This window comes from Myotis yumanensis, unplaced genomic scaffold (assembly GCF_028538775.1).
Source record: "Myotis yumanensis isolate MYYU_CA2020_CCGP unplaced genomic scaffold, mMyoYum1.0.hap1 SCAF_5, whole genome shotgun sequence".
Taxonomy (NCBI): domain Eukaryota; kingdom Metazoa; phylum Chordata; class Mammalia; order Chiroptera; family Vespertilionidae; genus Myotis; species Myotis yumanensis.
In genome coordinates this window covers 74,104,281-74,126,567 of record NW_027223756.1, presented here as the reverse complement: position 1 = coordinate 74,126,567, position 22,287 = coordinate 74,104,281, and the positions used below count along the sequence as shown (strand labels likewise).

Below are 22,287 nucleotides of genomic sequence, written 5' to 3'. Positions count from 1 at the left end.
TGCCCATTTAACATAGTTAATTTTAATATACAGTTCTTCTGCACATGTTTTAGGAATTCAACTGCTGACTTTTAACTTATTTTTAGCTCTTTAATCTACCTCTACATTTTTATTTTTCCTTGTCAGATAAAGTATATGTAAAATGTAGCCACACCTAAGATATTTTAACATGACCATAAAATGTCAGAAAAAAATGACATTAAAAAATAGGCAAGGTAGGGATGAATGACAGAAGAACTCACAGAAAAAGTGGTAACTTTAGTAGGCAATGTTAAGGAAGCACCAGATAAAAGAAAACAGGCTACATAAGCAACCACTAGTCATTAGTCCCTTCCAGAGAGAAGCCTTTTCTAAGAATTATTCTTTAATTTTAAGTGCAGGAAAACATGACTACCTTCCTAAACTGAGGAAAGAACAAAGCATGCATACAGTGCGGGCTGTAGAATATGTGATACACATCATGATGAAACATACCTATCACTGTTACAAAAATATTACTCTCTCAGAAAGTTCATTCTTGGTCAAGTATCAAGTCCTTTGGCACACATAAAATGAACCCTCACTTTAGGCCTACAGAATTGCACAACTGCATCCTTTGTTAGAATCTAAGTGTTACATGGAGAGTAATGTGTTAGAGGTAAGCCTTCCAAAAGTACCTCCTAACTTACCATTTAAATCAAGGAATATAACAGGAATGTGTGTTTCCATCCCAGGAACTGGGGTCCTAAAACATAATGAACAAATAGCATCTCAAATAAAGCAGACAGTCTCAGCAGCCCGGACATGGTGCCACAGCCTTAATCACAGCCAGCCAACAATAACTCTGCTGCTGGGTTTGCTGTAATAAACATCAGAGATGCCACAGAGCCCTGACGGTAAGTGCTGCCTCCCTTCTCGGGTGCTCTCGGGTGTAATTATCATGTGTTCTGAAATTAGAACTCCATCTTCTAAGATGCATATACCTGTTTATAAATGAGGCTTCCTTGTTTAAGGTTACTTTCTTATAAAATTATATACCTAAGGGCCCCATATGGCTTCATTTACTATTTTTAATTTCTATAAAGTGGCACAGAAATCTGCTGACGGTACAGTTTTCACGAGCACCAAAAACTAAAAACTCCTAGAGATGCAATTTTATGATGACCAAATGGTCTTTTAAGGGAATGACCCAAGTAATTAACATATTAACTATTTTTTTTAAATGCTAAGTGCACTGGTACTAAATATTGATTTAGATTCTCAGAAATCTTAATTATTTGAGCTCATAACAATATTATTTAATAAAACAATTTTAGGCCATAGTTATTCCAACTCATGAAAATAATTTAAACACGTCCTCTAATTCAAACAACTTTTCCCCCATATGCTGCAATGAGCCTTCCATTAATTAAAGCACAGGCAAAATTCCTACAGAAAGCAGTTGGCTTAGTGAGCATTTAGAACCTTAGGAGACACATGGCGGCATGCGTACCATTCTGCTGGTGCCCCTGGAATCCCACTGCCGGCGGAGGGGACCATAACCGCATTCCTCTCCTCAGTTAGAGTCAACCTCATCTCTAGAAGCTGAGCTTCACGGTCAGCATCATCCTCCGTTTTGTCTAAAACATCAGGAATGAGGATCAGACAGGGCTATTTCACTTGCTACTTACAGTTTTGTCCTGTGTATCAACAGGATGTCTATATTTCAGTTACTTGATAATGAGGGTTCACTAGAACTTATGACTTCCTCAAGTCATGATAAAAAAATTATGATAAAAAACTATAAGCTAGCAAGGCTGGTGTACTCTTACAGAGGCCATGCCCAATTCGTGGAAGGCCTACAGTGGACGAGCACATGAATAATTTCTTCCAGAGTCAGAGGATTTAAGTACTTTGGACAAGAAATCAAGAAATGTTAGCATCTTCCCAAAGTTATTTTTGAGGGACAATGTTTACTTTGTGTACCATATTTTCTCTTTATCTGGTGGGGGCCAGGGGAGACCTATGCAGAGACATCACTCCAATTAGATAAATGTTCTTTGGAAAGGCTATGACACAATAACATTCCTATGCTCTTGCCATCCCCATAACTGATGTGTTCATTTACTTCTAATTTACATGGCTGCAAATGGGGGGGAGAGAAATATTCAATGTGCTTTTCTTACCATGTTTACTAACAAGCTTCTGCAGTTGTTGATCTAAGTACTCCTGACGTTTTGTTAACGCATTTAGCCATTTTCTACGTAGTCTCTCTAAATCCCGATCCTGGAAGAAAACAAGGGAAATGACAGGAAATATAATGTATAGGCGATATATCTAAAACCAATGCTCTATCTTACCTTACTCTAATGTGCTTCAAAAATGTTAAGTATCCTATATAATAAAAGGCAAATATGCAAATTGTCCCCTTGACAGGGAGTTCGACCAGGGGGCAGGGTCAGCCAGCCAACCACCCGCAATCCCTCCCCCGAGCTGGCCTGGCCCAATTGGGGCAGGCTGGCCGGACCCCACCTGTGCACGAATTTATGCACCAGCCCTCTAGTTATTTCAGGGCCGATGGGGCGGGGGGGGGGGGGGGGGCAATAAGGGGGGAAGGGGTTGCAGGAGGTTGACTGTGGGAGCACACTGACCACCAGGGGGCAGCTCCTGCGTTGAGTGTCTGCCACCTGGTGGTCAGTGCATGTCATAGCAACTGGTCGATCCGTTGTTCCAGTCATTCTGGTTGCAACACTCATTTAGGCTTGTATATATACAGATGTCTATTATTGTCACTAGTTGGCTCCAGCCATTATTCAGAACAGTAACTTTCAGAAATTAAAGCATCATCATTAGGATAAGACTTTCTAAAAAGCGCCTCTCTGATCTCCAGAACCAGTTTATCAGTGTTGGATAAAAATTACAAATGCTACTCAATAATCTTCATATTTATATCCCTTAGGACCACCATAAGAATTCTTCAAAGTTCTTCACTACAGTCTTCAACATTTTGACTAGTCTTCATGTTTCTCTCCCTTGGTTTGGTGGGGGGAGGGGAGTGGAAACAGGGGCATTATCAACAGCCAAACAATTCTGCCTGTCAACACTTGACTGTACACCAATCTCACCTCATTTCCTTTTGTAATAAAGGTACAGGACTGGGTAGATCAGTGGAATGCTGTGGATATGGTGTGTATCTGGATTTCACTAAGGCATTTAACCAAATAGCTCATGACAATCTTTTGGACATGATGGAGAACTGTACAATGAGTCTACTTGAATGAGATCAGAAATGGCTGAAATATCACATCCAAGGAACAGTGGTTGATGAAATAATGTCAGCTTCAAAGAAGTCTCTATTGTTGTGCCATAGGACTTTGGATTTAACCCTCTCTGATACAATGTTTTTATCAGTGACTTATATAGGAAGGCAGACATTTTTATCAAATTAGAATGATGCAAAACCAGGAGAGTGACTACACTGGATGACATAATCAGGATCCAAAAAGCTCTGAGAGTCCTAACAAGACTAACAAGATAAAACTTAACAGACATAAACAGAATTTTACAGATTAGAAAAAGGGGAGGGGCAGGAGGAGATACAAAACCAAACCCGTATAACTGCATGAAGTGGGAGAAGAAATACCTGGCTTAAAATAAGGCAAATATCTAGGAGCATGGCTTGACTGAAGAGCAGTATGACAGCTCTTATCAAGAAAGGGGTGGGTGAGTCCACTCAAGGACAGAAAAAATAAGGTAGAGAATCTGCAGAAATAGATCTGTAGGAAAGCTGGGTGGAGAGCTCCAGGTTTGGAAAAGGATAAAGATCACAAATGATTCCCAACCTAAACAGACTGTACAGGCTATGGCTTTACAGTCTATGACACACTCATTCTTCCCTACTGTATTAATCTGAGGAAAAGCAATATTTGAATCAGAATTAATTGTGTTATTATTAAGTAACAGTATAGCAAGACTCAGGAATGGGTACTTTAATCAAGCTTATATGATGAGACTAACAGGTACTTAATTACCTGGTAGCTATCCATGTCTTCCTCTTCATCCTGAAAGAAAAAAATACATTATGCAGAACTGAAACAGTTATCCAAGCATCAGGCAATGCTAAACAACCTGAATCTTTCCCCAAACTTCATATTTTCTAATTTAACGAATAATATACTGCTTCTTCTCCCGCCCATGCTTACCCTCACTCTTGGTTTGATAGTTTTCAGAAAATTGGAGTAAACCCTTGAGCTTCTTATGGGAAAGTGAAGAACATACATTTGACCTTTTTCAGGAACCAGTACAATACTTCCCCTGCTGGGTTTATAGTCCCACTCCCCAGGGGAAATCAAACACCTGCTAGCAGACAGTCTTTACAAGCCAGTGGGGGGTTTCTGCAGAGGGTGGTGATGGAGGAGGTTAATCAGGAGTAGGCACTGAGGACTTTCTGGAGCCTGAGATGTTTGATTAACCCTCAGCTTGACACATACCAGGGCAAAACCAACAGTCCAGTACAGTGGAATACCAGGTTAAAAAAAAAAAAAAAGACAGCAAAGGAAAACAAAAGGAATACTGAAAGAATTTTTCGTGGAAGGCAGTTTCTGACAGGTTCCCAGATACTCTCACCTAATGAGTCTTTCTACAAGGACATAATAGGCAGAGTAACTCACATGGAAGGTCTCATGCGTCTTCAGGGATCTGAGTGCTCTAACTTTCACACACCCAATGCCAATGGACAATATACTTTCTTCCATCAGTGGTAACGTCCCAGACTCCTGCACAGTCTTCACTTCCACTTGTACTCGCCGGGACTGCCCCTGTATCACAATTTTAAGAGTTTCTTGAAATTGGTTTGAATTGTAAAAATTTGGTTTACAGAGACCTCTACAGGCTGATGTTAGGAAAAGCATTTAATTTGGAGATACTATCCTCATATTTTAAATGTGAAATAGCAAACTATCAACTGAAAAGCTAATCATGAAAAATTAGCTTTTAAGCAAATAGAAAGTCACAGAACAAATATATGGTTTCCACATTTTTAACAAGAAATGTTAAAAGAAAACATTCTAACAAAAGAAACAAAAATAGCTAGACCAGCAGTTCTCAACCTGTGGGTCGCGACCCCTTTGGGGGTCGAACAACCCTTTCACAGGGGTCGCCTAAGACCATCAGAAAACACATATATAATTACATATTGTTTTTGTGATTAATCACTATGCTTTAATTATGTTCAATTTGTAACAATGAAATTGGGGGTCACCACAACATGAGGAACTGTGTTAAAAGGTCGTGGCATTAGGAAGGTTGAGAACCACTGAGCTAGACAATAAAAAATGTTCAACTTACTAATAATCAAATAAATACAAATTAAAATTAGCACGATACATACTTATTTCACTTACTAAGCTGACAATTATCTTTTAAAAAGGCAATTTCCAATATTGCCCAAAGTAATTAAATTACATACACTATTTGTGGGAATATAAATTGGTAAAGCTTTCTGCAAAGCAATTTGAATAAAAAAGTTACGTTTTCCTTGACCCAGCAATTCAACTTTCTGGGAATATCTTCTAAGTAAATAATGATGTATGCATTTAAAGAATCAGAAAGCAATGTTAAGAATAACAAAAAACTAGTTATAAAATTAAATGCAAAATATTGGTAACTGCTTAAAACTTTACTATATATAATAAAATGTTGTCATTAAAATATAGCTGTAGAAAAATATACATGATATTTTAAGTTAAAGAGTATAGTGACAGATGTTACCTAGACTTTTTAGAAAAGAGCAGATTGGCCAGTGTGGCTCAGTGGTTGAGCATCGACCTATGAACCAGGAGGTCACAGTTTGATTCCTGGTCTGGGAACGTGCCCAGTTGCAGGCTCAATCCCCAAAAAGGGGCATGCAGGAGGCAACCTCTCAATGATTCTCACCATTGATGTTTCTGTTTCTCTCTCCTTTTCCCGTCCTCTCTGAAATCCATAAAAATATATTTAAAAATAAAAATATAATAAAGAACAGATTGCCAAACCCACCCTATGTAATAGATCTGCTTTAAGTAATAAGCAAAATAAAAATAAGAATGATTAATACTATCCTGGATTCACTGGTCTAATCCTCAAATAAAACAAGTTTAACTAAGCTGCAAAATAAAGAATTGATCAGAGAATATCCCTTCTTAGACACATTTTTTCAGAATATGTGTGACCCTGTATATTTACAATAAAACAATACATTTCTTTAAAGTCTCAGCATTCCCAAATTACTGACTTCAAAGTTGGTTTATAAATTACAGAATTAAAAATATAACTTAAAAATGGATTTTGAATATACAATTTCAAGTCAGTTACTCTTCCCCTCTTCCATCAGATTTTAATTCCCAAGAGCACTGCGTTATCAGTAAAGTCAACTAAGGCAATGATTGATTTGAAAAGATGGGTCACAGATGTCTTGTGATTTCATATTTAACAAGGACTATGCATCAGGTATTTTGTGGAAAGAATACCTCAGAAAACATTTTAATTGTCTAAAATAGTTTAGTCAATTATTTACTTTGCCTAAGACAGAAAGTGATCTATTTTAAATGTGTGCCCAAATGTGAAAGGTAAAGTACATATCCTTTTGGGAGGATTCAGATAAGGAGAGGGAAGAAAAGGAGGAAAAAGATCCAGGAATGGCTCAATGTTCCACAGGAAGAGCTTTGATCAGTATACTTAAACAGTTTGACTGAATTTCTTTCTGTTTTTCAACTGAACTTCTTGTAACTGCTGATATTTAACCATTTTTTTTACTATAAAACAGCAATTTCATATGTTAACCTAACCAGTTTTCCCTGCCATTTGCCTGTTCAAGAACAGTAGGTTCCAATTTTGAAATATATTAAATTCAATGAGCCTACCATCAACACCCTCTATGAATTAGCTACAACCTCTTCTGTCACTGCTTTCCAGCTCTCCCCACGTTACTCTCTACTTTATTCCAACCTCTGTATCTTTACTCTTTTTTAAATATTTTTTATTGATTTTTTACAGAGAGGAAGGGAGAGGGATAGAGAGTTAGAAACATCAATGCGAGAGAAACATCGATCAGCTGCCTCCTGCACACCCCCCACTCGGGATGTGCCCACAACCAAGGTACATGCCCTTGACCAGAATCGAACCTGGGACTTTTCAGTCCGCAGGCGGACGCTCTATCCACTGAGCCAAACCAGTTAGGGCTGTATCTTCACTTTTTATTCCTGTCCTTTACATATGAAAAAATCTCCAGCCTTTGCACGATACTTCCAGCATCCCGGTCAGGATGCACATCCTTCAAAAAGAGTCTTTCCTGATAAACCCAACCTACCTTTAAACACTTAAAATATAGGTTGTCAGAAGTATGACAAATACTTAAGTATTCAATTTACATTAAACCACAGAAAATTATCTGGTCTTGCCTTCCAGGAGATGAATTTCTAAGGCAGCTAACAAGGATATATATAGATTTAACAGATGTTCAGAAAAAGATGTTCTTCACACCCTTAAGAACCCTATTTTATGTCTATATCTCATGCTATAATTTAAACTAATTTCCTTCTGCTTTCAGTTCCTTGACCTTATATGCATGAAGAATTTGCTAAAATTCATTTGCTGGGGTTAGAGAATAAATGCTTTTCATCTTTCTTCTATTAAAACATTTAGAAACTTAAATATTTAAGCAAACTTTCTTTTTCCTTTAACCTTTTCTCATATTTTGCTGTGAATGATTTAAACATTCATTTACTAGAGTAACATTCATTCTAATATTTGACTATTGTTCTAAAGTATGGAAACTATCATAGGATGCAATAGTCTACTAAATGTTGAATTAATATAAAACATGGCAAAAAAGGAGTATTTCCAAATCCACTATGTAAATTCTATTAAGATATTCTCTCTCATCTTTAGTTAGCAGAATAGACACTTTCCAGATTACAATCTGCCTGGGGGCAAGTGATGGTTCCCACATATTGCCCTGCTGAATTGATTCCTGGCAGGTATTCATATCTGCCTAGTGGCATTTATTTAACTCCTCCTGTGGTATCACAAAAAGATATTTGATCTTTGTCCTTCATTCCTGGCAGACAGCTCCTAAAACTCTTGGACTATCCAGAATGATAAAGGTTATAGGCACATCTTTTAATAAAGTGACTTTTAATCTGGCGACTCTTGGCAGGCCCCCAGATAATTTGGTCATCAGAAAGACCAAGCCTTGATTAGAAGTTGGAACTTTCAGCCTCACCCCTCAGAGAGAGAGGAGAGTGGGGCTGGAGATTATGGCCAATGGCCAAATGGTGTCATCAACCATTCCTACATAATGGAACATCCATAAAAACTTACAAAAGATGGTGTTCAGAGAGCTTCCTGGTTGATAAACAAATCCAGGTACTGGGAGAGTGGTGTTCACAGAGAGGACATGAAATTCCTCATTCCTCATCCCATACCTGACCCATGCATCTCTTCCATTTGGCCGTTCCTGCATTGTATCCTTATAATAAACTGATAGCAGTATGTAATAGGCTTTCCCAAGTTTTGTGAGTCATTCTAGCAAATTATCAAACCCTTGGAGGAGTGTTATGGGAGCCCCTGACTGCAACCAAGTCGAACAGAAGTATGGGTAACCTGGGAACCCGATACTTGGCACGGGAATCAGAAGCAAGGGCACTTCTGTGATTAAGTCTACGCCCTGAAACCTGTGGAGTCTGAGCTAACTCTGGCAGGTAAGGTCCAAACTGAATTGAATAGTAGGACACCCACTAATGTCTGCCGAGAATTGGTTGGTGTCAGGAGAAAAAATTACTTCCCACCTCCCATGTGTCAAGCACTGTGTTTCATATACAATATCTCTAATCTTCACACCAACCCTACAAAGTTGGTATTATCACCACTTCCACTCTGCACCTGATTAAAGGTTCTGAGAGGTCACTGGATTTACTCACGGGAGACCCTAACAGGTTAGACTCTGGAGGTTTGTTCTTCCCACCACATGACTCTGTTTCTCCTTGTTTCTATAAATATTCTAATGTTGCTTGATATGTTTTATTTTGTACAATTCAATGCTAAGTTGTTCTTTAAAGCTTATCTCTTTAATTACTTAAATCTAACAGAAGCTGGTTTTAAAATATTATAAATAGAAGCATTTTTTAAAATGAAAGAAAATACACATGAAGTAGGAGATGATTTTAACATAAGAAATGGAGTTGGCCAGTCTAGTTTTCATTATCACTGACATTTCTGTCAAAGAAATCCAATAGTAAGCTTTATGGTACCAAAGTCTTTAATGTGAACATTCAGAATAACATTTATAATTCTGTTACCTGCCGGAGTTGGAAGATTCCTCCTGTAGGCACGTCCTTTGCAGAAATTACTTCTACGGGGCAGTATTCACCATTCTCGTTCTGTTCCAAGATTTGAACCCAGAATTCCATTTTCCTGGTGACTTCACTCCATCTAGGAAATAGTTGAAGTTCTTGGAAAATCATTCATTTCTATTTCAATACAGGCAGCTTAGGCTCCTACATGAGAATTAACAATAACAATGACCTCCAAACAAAATAGTGAAATAGAATGATCTGTAGCTCAACGAGTAATACGCAAGTACATATTAGCAAATATAATTGAAGGCAAAGTTAAACAAATAGTATCAGAACTAAGTCTATACTTGCAGGAGCCATTTCCATAGTTCATTACTAGAGGAGTTTACCTGAATATGTAGAACACCAGAACTAGAAATGGCTCTTTTATTTTGTTCAAAAAGGTATGATGCCCAGCTGGTGTGGCTCCGTGGTTAAGCATCAACCTATCAACCAGGATGTCACAGTTCAATTCCCTGTCAGGGCACATGCCCAGTTTTTGACTTGATACCTAGTAGGGGGCGTTGCAGGAGGGAGCCAATCAATAATTCTCTCATCATTGATATTTCTATCTCTCCCCCTCTCCCTTCCTCTCTGAAATCAATAAAAAAAAATATTTTAAAAATAAAAAGGTATGAAAACTACAAATCTATTTCAGTGATTATTTAAAAATCTAAACATTGGCCCTAACCGGTTTGGCTCAGTGGATAGAGTGTTGGCCTGCGGACTGAAAGGTCCCAGGTTCGATTCCGGTCAAGGGCATGTACCTTGGTTGCGGGCACATCCCCAGGAGGGGGTATGCAAGAGGCAGCTGATCGATGTTTCTCTCTCATCAATGTTTCTAACTCTCTATCCCTCTCCCTTCCTCTCTGTAAAAAATCAATAAAATATAAAAAAAAAAAAATCTAAACATTGTAACCAGTGGGACAGGAGCAAGTACAGTGATTATCTTTTCAGAAGTAGATAAATATATGCTTTAGGAATTTGACAAGTATCTTTGCTCACATAAGAAAAGAGAATCAAAAAAATCTCTCAATGTCTAATTTAAAATTTGCTAAAACTTTCTAACCGCAAAAAAAGAAAATCTGGTTTTCATTTAAAAAATAGATGAAAAGTACAAATATATGTGCTCTTTCCCTCATTTCCTTTTAACTTCTTTTTTTTTTAAACTCTTCTTTTAAAATCCTGGTAAACAAATGTGCCTACCTCCTCCCATCACCGATGCCACCTGAAAAGAACTTTGAGCTAAAGAAAAATAAGCAAACTTGAATTCTAGAGCATATCTTGATCCCTTTTCTCTACAGTTGATTAATTAGAAATAATTCATAATAAGCTATCTATTCTCCAAAAATTTATTTCACTCTGTATTCTTTTTTTAAAAAAATACATTTTATTGATTTTTTACAAAGAGGAAGGGAGAGGAATAGAGAGCTAGAAACATCGATGAGAGAGAAACATTGATCAGCCGCCTCCTGCACACCCCCCACCGGGGATGCGCCCGCAACCAAGGCACACGCCCCTGACCGGAATCGAACCCGGGACCCCCCAGTCCGCAGGCCTACACTCTATCCACTGAGCCAAACCGGTGCTGGCTTCACTCTGTATTCTTAACTACCCATATATTTAGCTTTCTTCTATCACACTTCAAAGTTCATCCTCTAAAGAAGTTTAACTATGCTATTAATGCCCTGGAAACACCACCATCTATTACTAGTGATGATGCCCAGGAAAGGACAACCTTTATAAACGGCAGTATTAATCTCTAGCAATTTGTAATCAGATGGATCTCCAAAATTCACCTGTCCCGAAGACTACGTGTTTTTGCTTGAATAATCCCCAAATCCCACAGGGCTGGGTTTTTCGGTGAATCGGTCATCTTATGGCCATATATTTCAATTGCCAGTGCCCCTTCTGAAAGGTGCTCAAGAAAGTCTTCAGTGATGTTAACAGAAAACTCCTAAAAAAAAATCACAGAAGAGGAAACACTTTCTGGTTACCTTATGATAACTTGTACCTAGCATCATATGCTTCATGAAGAAGAGAAATAGAAAAGACTGTTTTAGTTATAGAACAGAACTGCTGTTATATTACATCCAGAATGAATTCTCACATGGTCTAAGGTTCTTGACTTTAAAAATAATGCTACCTCTAATTTTTTTTTAATATATTTTATTGATTTTTTACAGAGAGGAAGGGAGAAGGAGAGGGATAGAGAGTTAGAAACATCGAAGAGAGAGAAACATCGATTCAGCTGCCTCCTGCACGCCCCCCACTGGGTATGTGCCCGCAACCCAGGCACATGCCCTTGACCGGAATCGAACCTGGGACCCTTCAGTCCGCAGGCCGATGCTCTATCCGCTGAGCCAAACCAGCCAGGGCGACCTCTAATTTTTAAAAAATGTTTCACCTTGAAAATCTATTGTGAAAGACCAGCATTGTATTCTGTTTTGTTAGCAATACTTTGGGAGCCATTTTAAAAAGTATAAACAATTATATTAAGAATTATAATATAACAAGAAAAGAATTATAACAATGATCTATGATGTCTTGATATAAAAGAATATTTTTTCCAGTTTTTAGGAAGCTATCTCCAATAACAGGAGAGAAAGAAAAGAAAAAATGATCATCAGTACAAAAAAAATCACCTAAATTTTTAAAAATTCTCCCACCCTGTCCATCTTTGCAACATAGATTTAAGACAGCATTTTGCAATAGTTAGAATGAAGCTCTAAAACAGTTTATTTGTAAAAGTGATAGAATCTCCATCTCTTTCACTTTCTCTTGATCTTTAATACACTAAAGGTATTTCTGTATTTTAAAAAATTAAAGACTTCTCTCTTGAAAAAAATGAGATAGGTCAACTGTGCCACAATAGAAAAAAGGTATCTAAGATCTGACATTCCCAGCTCTGCTAGTTACCCACCCATGGGCAAACTGGTCTCTCTGAACTGGTTTCTTCTGCTGAAAAAAAGCACCCTCATCAAATATAACTGTGGTAAAGGTCAAATGAGAGAATAACATCAGTGCCTAGCAGAGCACTGGGTACTCAATAAATTTAGTTCTTGTCTCTTTTCTGTCTTCACTTTCTCTAAAACACTGGTGTCTTAACTTTTTTAGGTGACAATTTCTCCAATCTATAATAATAAAAGCATAATATGCAAATCGACCGAACAGCGGAGTGACCATCCAGACGACCTTCCAGAATGACCAGTGGGCAGGGCTGCAGGGCTGCAAGGCAGCTGGAGCCACGAGGCAGCTGGGGCCACAAGGGCCGAGAGGCAGCCGAGGCAGCGAGGACTGCAAGGTAGCAGCCGAAGTGGCCGTGACTGCAAGGGCCTACCCTTGCACGAATTTCGTGCATCGGGCCCCTCGTAATCTAATATAAAACCTGGATTCCTTTTGGAGAAGAGCATACATGTACACACATATATGAGAGTGTTAATGTGTGTATGTATTCACACAAAAGTTAACTTTTGATTATGGAGGAGTTAACTGCATTGACACTTTGGTTTAGTTTTGTTTTTTCTCCCAGCTTTACTGAGATATAAGTGACATATAACATTGTGTAAGTTTAAGGTGCATAATGTACTTATAACACTTCCAATTTTTAATACAGCACAATCCTAAGAAACTCTGTTCCAAGACACATATCAGTACCAAATTATTCAACTAAATAAGGTTCATTTTCTTGTTTTGTGTCTGCCTGAGTAATTAAATGCTGACCAAGTCTGGAAGACATACTTACTTTGCAATGATCAAAGACAACCATGCACTGAGGCTGCTTGCTGACAGAAGAGGATGAGGTGTCCACTTCCGGTGCGACCATTACTGGATCCTGTTGATCCCAGAAGTTGTATTTGCAGAATACAAAGTGGGACAGATGCTGTGGCAACCCAGTGGCTTGGAGTATTTTAACCTGAAGGAAAAGGGAGGTTCTGTTAGTTTTTATCTCAAAGAGTTCCAAGAAATACTTAGAGATATGGACTCCAGTCCTGACTGTCACTAACTGTTGGTTTATGTTGACCAAATCCCATTCACTCTGGACTGTACTTCTGCCCTAGTCATATTTAGCAAGAGGTTGACAAGGGTAACAACAGCAATAACTTTGACTATAAAGGTGGATGTCTTAAAGCATTTATAGACTAATGAAAAACATTTAAATTCTAATTTCTTACATCATCATCATAATCACCCTATAATAACAATAATCAACTCAGAAGAAGAAAGCTCTCAAATATCAACACCATTCCATGATACAAATTTGGTTAGTGAATACTGTACATCATAAGAACACAGAATTGTTAAGAATGATGAAGAACATGTACGTGCCAATAAGCAAAAAACCATTCACTTGATACTTTAAAGTTTGTTTCTTTTTAATAAGGTTCTCAAGTAGACTACTACATGTGACTAGAGCATTTTGGAGGAAACTTTAAAAGCCTCAGGAATGTATACTTTAGAGATCTGGAGGGGTGAACGGTGGAGATTAAAGAAATGTCCATAACAGATTTTAAAGCAGCCAAGTTTCTAAATATTTCTTTTGACAGGTAGCATCAAATTGATTTTTTAAGCTGAAGTTTTTGTATTAAGTTGTAATATTCTAAAACTCCTCCAACTATGAAGGAAACTAAACCCTAAAATTAATTAAGTGAAACTAAATTCTGATTTTATAACCCATTAGGCCAACTTTCATATGACTGAGCATTTATTTACTCTTCAACTGGTCTCTTCCTTGCATGTTGTAGGTTGTACTCTATCCCCAGCAAATAAATTTAACAAAAGTAGATTTGAATATATGATGTAGTTCATCAAACACAAATATAATAGTCTTAGCACTTGAGGAAGTCTTAATAATGCCACAGAACATTTCACAAAGCAGATGATTTTATTTTCTTCTATACCAGGTCCATAATGACTAAGCAATGAATGGAAACTCCTGTTATTATCCATTGTTTCCTGTGACAACAGCAAGAGTTTGCAAATCTAGGTGGTAACTCCCTGACAGGCTATGAAAGATGAATTGACTAACACATTTTATTCCTCCGAACCAAATACGGCGAGCTGTATTCAGCAATTACTTTTTTCTTAAATTTAAAAAACTATCACTTTTTTATTAAGTGTTAAAAGTGATTATTATATTCTTTAAGATGAGGCAATGTGGTATTTGAGAAGATTATAAGATTCTGAAGTATATAGATCCAAATAAAAATCTCTGCCCCTTATTAGCTTCTGTTTTTGAAAAAATTACTTTTAAAATTACATTTTAGATTCCTTAGGCTTAGTTTTTCTCCTAGGTGTAACAGGATAGCTAGCTAATGATACCAGTGTGAGGAATGACCATTACCAAGTAAGTGAAATGAATGAAAAGGCTTTGAGTGGATAGATGTTCAATAGGTACCTCCTTGTGATGGAATTCCACCTGAAAGCCTTTTTTTTTAGACATCGATCTCAGTTTTGGGGTTGAAATAAATAAGCAAACACAAGGCTTTATATACTGAACTGTTCCCTATAGGCAACTTCTCGGGAATGAGACTGCCAGGAATGAAGAATAACAGGATATAACAGAATGAGGAATATTTAGAACATAGGTTTGGGTTTCTTTTTCGGTTTTAGTTTTTGCCTACAGAAACCAAAAATCACCACAAGGTGTCAGGATAACACAGACTTCAATCAGCTCACCATTGCTCAAGATACTAGAGCCTAGGAATATCAGAAGACATTGATGTGGTTTGGAATTTTAAAATACACTCATTGTATCTAATGTAATTGAAAATATCAATATGTTAATATGTACAAACTTTCTTTCACCCCAGAAAAATAAACCCAGACTTCTTTTATGGCTGGCGAAACTCTTCACTCATGCAATTCAAGTGTCCCCAGACTGGTTTGGTTTGTTTTTTCTAATAATATTTTGTTTGCTATCACACAGTTTATTTGTCTTCCTCCTTTTATACAAAAGGCTATTATATGCTCAGAATATGGTCTCTAAAAACCACTTTCCATGAAAAGGAATCAGGTTCCCTGGAGAAATGACTGATTCCAGATCTAGGACAGGGAATGTACAGAATGAGACCAGAATATTCGTCGTATCTGAATGCAAGAAAGCTAGTAGAGTTTATGAGGGGTAAGGTTGTGTCAAAGGACTCAAGAACTAACTGAAGAGCCCCCACAGGCCAAAGATGGGATAATCTGAACTTTAATATAGGCAATAAATACAATGGATTGAAACACATCAAATATATTTAAATCTAAGCGTTCATAATGATATTAAAACTAAAACCAAAAAGAAATCTCCTTGGCTGCTTTTGGATATTGGTAGGAAAACCAATTCATTATTTTGAAAATCAGTAAATAATGGGAGAGTCTGGAACATTTACCACGGCTCTCCTATACTAACTGAATCTCTGAAGAGAAAATAGTTGATAATAGAAAGATTCTCTCTATAGAAGTATTCAGCTAATAACTGAAGGAAAAATAAAATTATAGCATCATTCTTTTCTAATGCCTAATGAAATGTCTAGGTAATGAACACCGATGATTGCTAACCACGCTGGAAGAGAAGCAGACATAATGTGCCTTCTGAAGGAAAAATAATGAAGTATCCTCTCTACTCCTCTTCCCCCATACATTGCTTGTATATCTACCTAGCAATTAATGAAAAATACAGCATAACATGTTAAATAATACCAATCAGTAAGATGCAGACTATGAGAAAATATAATAGCCCATTTTCTAAAATAAATTGTAGGATAAGAGAGAATGAGAGACAAAGAGAAACAGAGAAGAACAACACCCACAAGTGATTGAGCCTAAAGATTAAGACAGCCTTCAGAGACATGTCAACTAAGACAATCAAAAAAACTGACTGGACAGTTCATGATATTTAAGAAAGCATTCATTTTTTATTATGATATTTTAGTTTTATTTGATCTTTTTAAGTACTCTTTTTTGTTGTTGTTAATCCTCCCTTGAGGATATTTTTCCATTGATTTTTAGAGAGAGTGGAAACTAGAGGGAGAGACACAGAGAGAGAAACATCAATGTGAGACAGACAAATCGATTGGTTGCTCCCACATGTCCCCAACCAGGGCCAGGGATCGAGCCTTCGACCGAGGTACGTGCCCTTGACTGGAATGGAACCTGGGACCTTTTAGTCCATGGGCCGATGCTCTATCTACTGAGCCAAACTGGCTAGGGCAAGTACTCTTCTTTTGGAGATACTAAACTATTTATAGACTTGAGGCCCGTAGCATAAAATTTGTGCATGGGTAGGGTCCCTAGGCCTGGCTGCCGATCAGGGCCGATCTGTTGGGCAACCAGTTGGGGCCTGCAGGCTGGGCGCAGCTCCTGCGTTGAATGACTGCCCCCTGGTGGTCATTGCGCATCATAGTGACTGGTCATTCTGCTGTTTGATAAATTTGCATATTAGGCTTTTATTATAAGGATGTAATATGATGTCTGGAATTGCTTCAAAATAATCCAAGGGAAGGAGTCAGTGCAGAAGTGGCTTAGGTGTATGAATGGAAGAAGACTGACCACGAGTTGATAATTGTCCAAGGAGGATGAAAGGGGATCAATAACACCTTTCTCACTACTTTCAAGTTTGATATCTTCCAATAAAAAAAAAATCTTCAGATTTTTAAACTTTATTTTCTTAAAAAGCTTGTTACCCAGGACATACTACTTCTTAACAGTGATAAAGATAAATTTTCCAAATGAGATAGTATCTTTTGTGTTACTTTACTAATAGTAAACTCACACAGTTGATCTTTCACACAGCTGCATTTACTGGTCCATCACCTTTAAAATGGGCCATATGGAGTCATCAAGCCTATGTCTCCATCTTTGATAATCCTATAACCTTAAAGGACATGCTAGCAAAACAAGTACAATACAATAAAGAGTAACCTTTTAGAGAATTAAGAATCCCCTGCTAATCCTGAAGCAATAGACTTAAAACATATGAGGCCTTCTTAATATATGCAAAGACATACAGAAAGTAGCCCAACTTTAACAGCCTTAGCTTTCCCATGCCTTGCAGCTAATGCCTACTTTCAATGTCAACTTCCATCCTAGAAACATGCGCTGAGACCCAGGACTGGACATAGAATGGATAATGAAGTAAGAGTTCAGGTCAGGCTTCTTCTACTTCACATTTGAATGGTCTTGCACACTGTTTCAATTCCCCTTGCTAATTTCTCTTCCTCAAAAACCTTTTTAACTGGTTTCTCTGTGATTCTTAAGCAATGGCAGGATGGCCCACTGGAGTGGATTTGGAAATGTATGAGGGGATTTTTTTTCCACTGTCATGAGTGACAGAGGTGGCACTACCTCTGCTGACTGTGATGACAGAAATGTGATAACCTACCTAAAATCTACCAAGCAATTCCCCATGAAAATGCCATAGCTCCCTCTGGAGTAAGAGTTGTATATAACACACTCTCCTTCAAGTTCACTTGGAATCTCATTTTTCCAGAAATTTTCCTCAGACCTTACTATCAGAATCAATTACCTTTCCTCTGTGTCCCAGAATGTCTGGCCTACCTCTCTCAGAGCATCAGGGTTACACAACATTGGAGTCTTTTGTTCACTTGTGTGCCCCCCTTACACATATGCACAAACCACACAGAGTGCTCCTTGAGAGTTGGAATCCTGTCTTGTTCATCTTTATATTTGCAGTGCCTGGCACAATGTCTGACAGATAACACTCAACACATAGCCCATGAATGGCATGCATGGGAAGAGCAGGAAGAAAAGGGCTTGCAATTAGGGCATGACAATAGCATAGGCAAAGGCACGTGGGGGAAGAGGAAGAAAAAAATCATAGAAAAACAGAGTGAAGAGTGACTTATGGCAGGAGCATAGGAACAGGACTGTGGCTGGAATACAGTTCTATCATCAGCAGGAATCAAGAGGCCTGAGTTGTGTGAAAAAACTGAGCTTCTCTATAAAAAAGTTCCAAGAAACACAAATCCATATCAATTTGGAGTGAAATAGCCCAGAGGAAAGAGGTAACCTCTCCAAAGCTTCACAGCAGAAGGTAGTGTAAGTATCTGGCTAACAAGGACATCAAAATCTATCCTATATAATAAAAGGCTAATAAGCAAATAGACCAAATTGTGGAACAACCAGAACAACTGAATAACCAAACAACCAGTAGCTATGACATGTGCTGATCACCAGCGGGTGTGTGCGGAACATGGAGGGTGTTGGCCGTGGCAGGATGGTGGAGCAGGTGAGCAGGGGCACCAGACCAAGGCAGGGCGCCAGACCAAGGCAGGGCACCAGACCAAGGTGGGGCGCCGGTCGCTGTTATCTGGGCGAGCCTCTGGTGGTTACTGAACATTCTTTGTTCCCACACACTGCGGTCCCACCTAGTGCTCGAACCTGCTGCTGGTGCCAGCTCCGCTCGCACCCGCAGCGAGTGCCGAAGCCACCGCTTGCACCTGCTGCCAGTGCCCGGTGCTGGTCCCGATCACTCGGCACCAGCAGCAGGTGCAAGTGGCAGCTGCTGGCCCTGATAGCCCCTGAGGGCTTCTCCACCTACCCCTGCTCCCGAGGGGCAATTGGGGCAGCAACCGCCACTCCCACCCACTGACGGCACCGCCCCGCTCATATCTGCTGCTGGCATCAGCCCCAATCACTCTGCACCATCAGTGGGTGTGAGGGGAATGGTGCCGTCAGTGTGTGGGAACGGCGGCGGCGGGAGCGGGGCTGTCGGCAGACAGGGGATTGGGGGCCACCCAGGGGCATGGAGGATGGGCCGAGATCCACTCCTGTGCCAGTGCAGCCTCGCGGCCCACAGTTCCTTTCAAGGTGCACGAATTCGTGCACTGGGCCCCTAGTATGTATGTATGTGTGTGTGTGTATATGTATATATATGACTAATATGCAAATTGTTCCCTCAGGAGTTCAACTGGGAGACCAGGAGTCCGATTGCTCTCTATGACATGCACTGACCACCAGGGGGCAGCACAGAATGAAGGAAGGCCCTGGTCGGCAGCTGGCAGCCAGGGAAGAAAGGCCTCAGCCAGCAGCCAGAAGGCCCCAATCAGCCTGATTGCTTGCCAGGCCTAGGGACCCTACTTGTGCACAAATTTCATACACCAGGCCTCTAGTATATGATAAAATACTAAATACTAAAGATTTATTTAGAGATAGCTATTTTCAAAATTTGAAAAAGAACGTAATATTTATCATCTACCTAAAATCCTCAAAATCCATCACACTTCTCCTACTTGTAAATGAAACTAGGACTTACCATGCATGTGAGTTTGTTCTCATGGGTCTCCTTATCAAAGGAGGTATCTGCAGCGTCATCTCCTCCGGCAATCCTTTCCGCAATGTCGCCACTGATCCGCATCACCTCAACATGCAGCCGACCTGCCACCTGCAACAATGAGGGAAAAGCAGGTTCTTTTTCCAGAGTTTGTTCTTTCTTCTGCTTTAGAGTCAAGTGGTTAGGTTACTGGTATATGAGAATTTAGAAGCCTAGGTTCTAACAGTTCCTTTCCCCCAAAGCACTTGGAATAATCACCATAAGGCAGTATAAAACACAGGTGTTAATAACACATATAACTATTGCTTATTATTATTGATGAAAAATGGTAACTATATATTATCAATACTCTACTGTTAAATGAACCATTCTCTGAAGGATAAAGGCATTCATAGGACACTAACCTCTCCTTTCTGGTTGACAATTGGAACAGCATATTGTAACTTCACATCATAGAAGAGGGACTCGAGGAAGACATTTGCCACCCCAATGAGACTGTGATTTTCCTGCTCATCATAGAATGGATCGGCACGCTTGAAGTAAGACCGTATTACCTTCAAAATGAAGGAAGATTCAGAACATACAACTTAAGAAAATGGACTAAAATAAAATGAATTCAACCCATCACTTTTGATGCACTCTAATAAAGTCATTAAACTCAGCTGAAGGATAGCACTGTATTGTGCTCACTCTCTCTCTCCCCACCCCATTCCTATTTTAGAATAAATGGTCAGCATTCTTCACCCATGAGAGAGCAATCCCCATAATGCCATTACTTTTCTTTCTTTTTTTAAATTTTAAAATTTTATTTTTTAATTACAGTTGACATACTATATTAGTTTTGGGTATATAGCACAGCGATTATGTACCTTATGAAATGATCACTCCATTTAGTCTAGTACCCATCTGACACCATACATAGTTATTTCAGTATTATTAACTATATTCCCTGTGCTGTACTTAACATCCCCGTGACTATGTCATTACTTTTATCATTCCTTCTCCTTTACCTGGAAATCTTGCCATGAAAACATAGAAGACATACACTGACTAGAAAAAGAAGTAAAATGTATAAGAGAACTCTTCATTTTTCATTCATATCTATTCCACTTGTTCCTACAAAAATATGAGATATGTTGCTACTAATGAGAGGTGTCCCCTTATAGGAGAGTGGTATGATGGGTGCTTTTGTATTTATAATTAATGTTGTTTTATTTCTATGGTGAAATAGGAAAGGAATACACAAGAAAATAAAAATATATTTTAAGAAAAACATCTATAATAATAAAAGCATAATATGCTAATTAGACAGGACGACCTTCCAGACAAAGCCAGGGCTAGGAGGGAAGCCTGGTCTCGGGTGCCTGCCGGCAGCTGGAGAGAGGAAAACCGAGGTCCCAGGTGTCGGAGGGAAGCCTGGGTCCCGGGTGCCAGAGAGAAGCCGGTGCTGGAAGCCAGGGGAAGGAAGGCCTACTCTTGCATGAATTTCATGCATTGGGCCTCTAGTGTCATATAAAGTAAAAATTCATTTTTATTGATGACAATTTGGAAAACTGAAAACTTTTGAAAAACAAGAAGCTAAGGAATTAAAACAACTCTATGCGAACACAGGAGTGTTGAAAATATGTAAAAATATGCACAATACATCTTTCTATTTTAAATATGTACAGTATAGAGCTGGCCTAAATGAGAAAACCGGCAACTTGAGGGGAGGGTACCAGAGTCCATATTTATGGCACCTACTTAAGGTCAAGACACCTTCAAAATATGTTCCTAATAGTATAAATGTTAAGATATCACTGATGTTCAATTAACAAAACGAATATTGTAGGTATATTACCTACAGGGTTAAAGTGTTGAGAAATGAGAAGAGCATGGTCTCTGTCCTAAATAAATTCACAGTGCAGTCTGGGAGACAGAAACATGTTAACACCTGCAGAAATGAGTTTGGACTATAGAAAATTCTATCAGAAATCCAGAGGATACAAAATGAGGAAGAGAACAAAAGAAGATGCCGGAACAATGAGTTATTAACATTTTCGGTTAGCTAAACAAGTTAGAGGATTAAAATAAATATCCTAGAAATAGGCTTACTATTTTGGAAAAATGAATAATTTTCCCCGAAAATGGGTAGGCTCATTCCGAAATGCCTGGTTCCTTCTATGAGTACGAGCTAAGTAAGTTTTCTCAAATAACTTACTGGGGTATCTTCTTCACACTCCTTCCACTCCTGGTAAAGGTCTCTCATATCCAACAACCTGTTGTCCAATTTTTCCAAGGACCAAGTCTGCTTTCCTTTTCCTTTTCTTCTTACCTGGATTGCAGGTTCACTAAGAAGAGAGCCTCGCTGCAAAGACAGGGAGAGTGACTAAGTGAAACACAAAGATATCTATCATGGAAGTCCACCCTAAATATTCTATACCTATCAGTCAAGTGTCATCAACCAAAACTGAAACAGCTCTCATTCGTTATTCTATTCATTGCAAAGCTTCCCAGAAATCTCAAAGCTTAATATAGTGCCTTTATATCTAAGTTCAACCAAAATTAAAATATTGCAGTCAGATATAAATGTAAATTTAAAACACAAAAGACAAGACCATGTGTAATGGGAAGTAAAAAATGTTTTATTTGGGCCATCATATGACCACAGAATATCAGTGGGTGAAAATAGAGTCATAA

General features: G+C 38.7%; 1 protein-coding gene across 1 annotated transcript in view; it reads right to left on the bottom strand.

Annotated features, from left to right (window-relative positions):
- KIF13B (kinesin family member 13B) overlaps nucleotides 1–22,287 on the bottom strand; it is a 200,386-nt gene that overhangs the window by 56,712 nt on the left and 121,387 nt on the right. The window contains exons 19-29 of the mRNA XM_070415506.1: nucleotides 21,809–21,955; nucleotides 20,013–20,162; nucleotides 19,591–19,719; nucleotides 13,075–13,245; nucleotides 11,129–11,286; nucleotides 9,294–9,426; nucleotides 4,629–4,775; nucleotides 3,990–4,019; nucleotides 2,145–2,244; nucleotides 1,472–1,598; nucleotides 669–724 (exon numbers count right to left, since the gene is read on the bottom strand). Of these exons, the coding sequence (XP_070271607.1) occupies nucleotides 669–724; nucleotides 1,472–1,598; nucleotides 2,145–2,244; nucleotides 3,990–4,019; nucleotides 4,629–4,775; nucleotides 9,294–9,426; nucleotides 11,129–11,286; nucleotides 13,075–13,245; nucleotides 19,591–19,719; nucleotides 20,013–20,162; nucleotides 21,809–21,955 (1,348 nt within the window). The remainder of the gene's footprint in view (nucleotides 1–668; nucleotides 725–1,471; nucleotides 1,599–2,144; nucleotides 2,245–3,989; nucleotides 4,020–4,628; nucleotides 4,776–9,293; nucleotides 9,427–11,128; nucleotides 11,287–13,074; nucleotides 13,246–19,590; nucleotides 19,720–20,012; nucleotides 20,163–21,808; nucleotides 21,956–22,287) is intronic.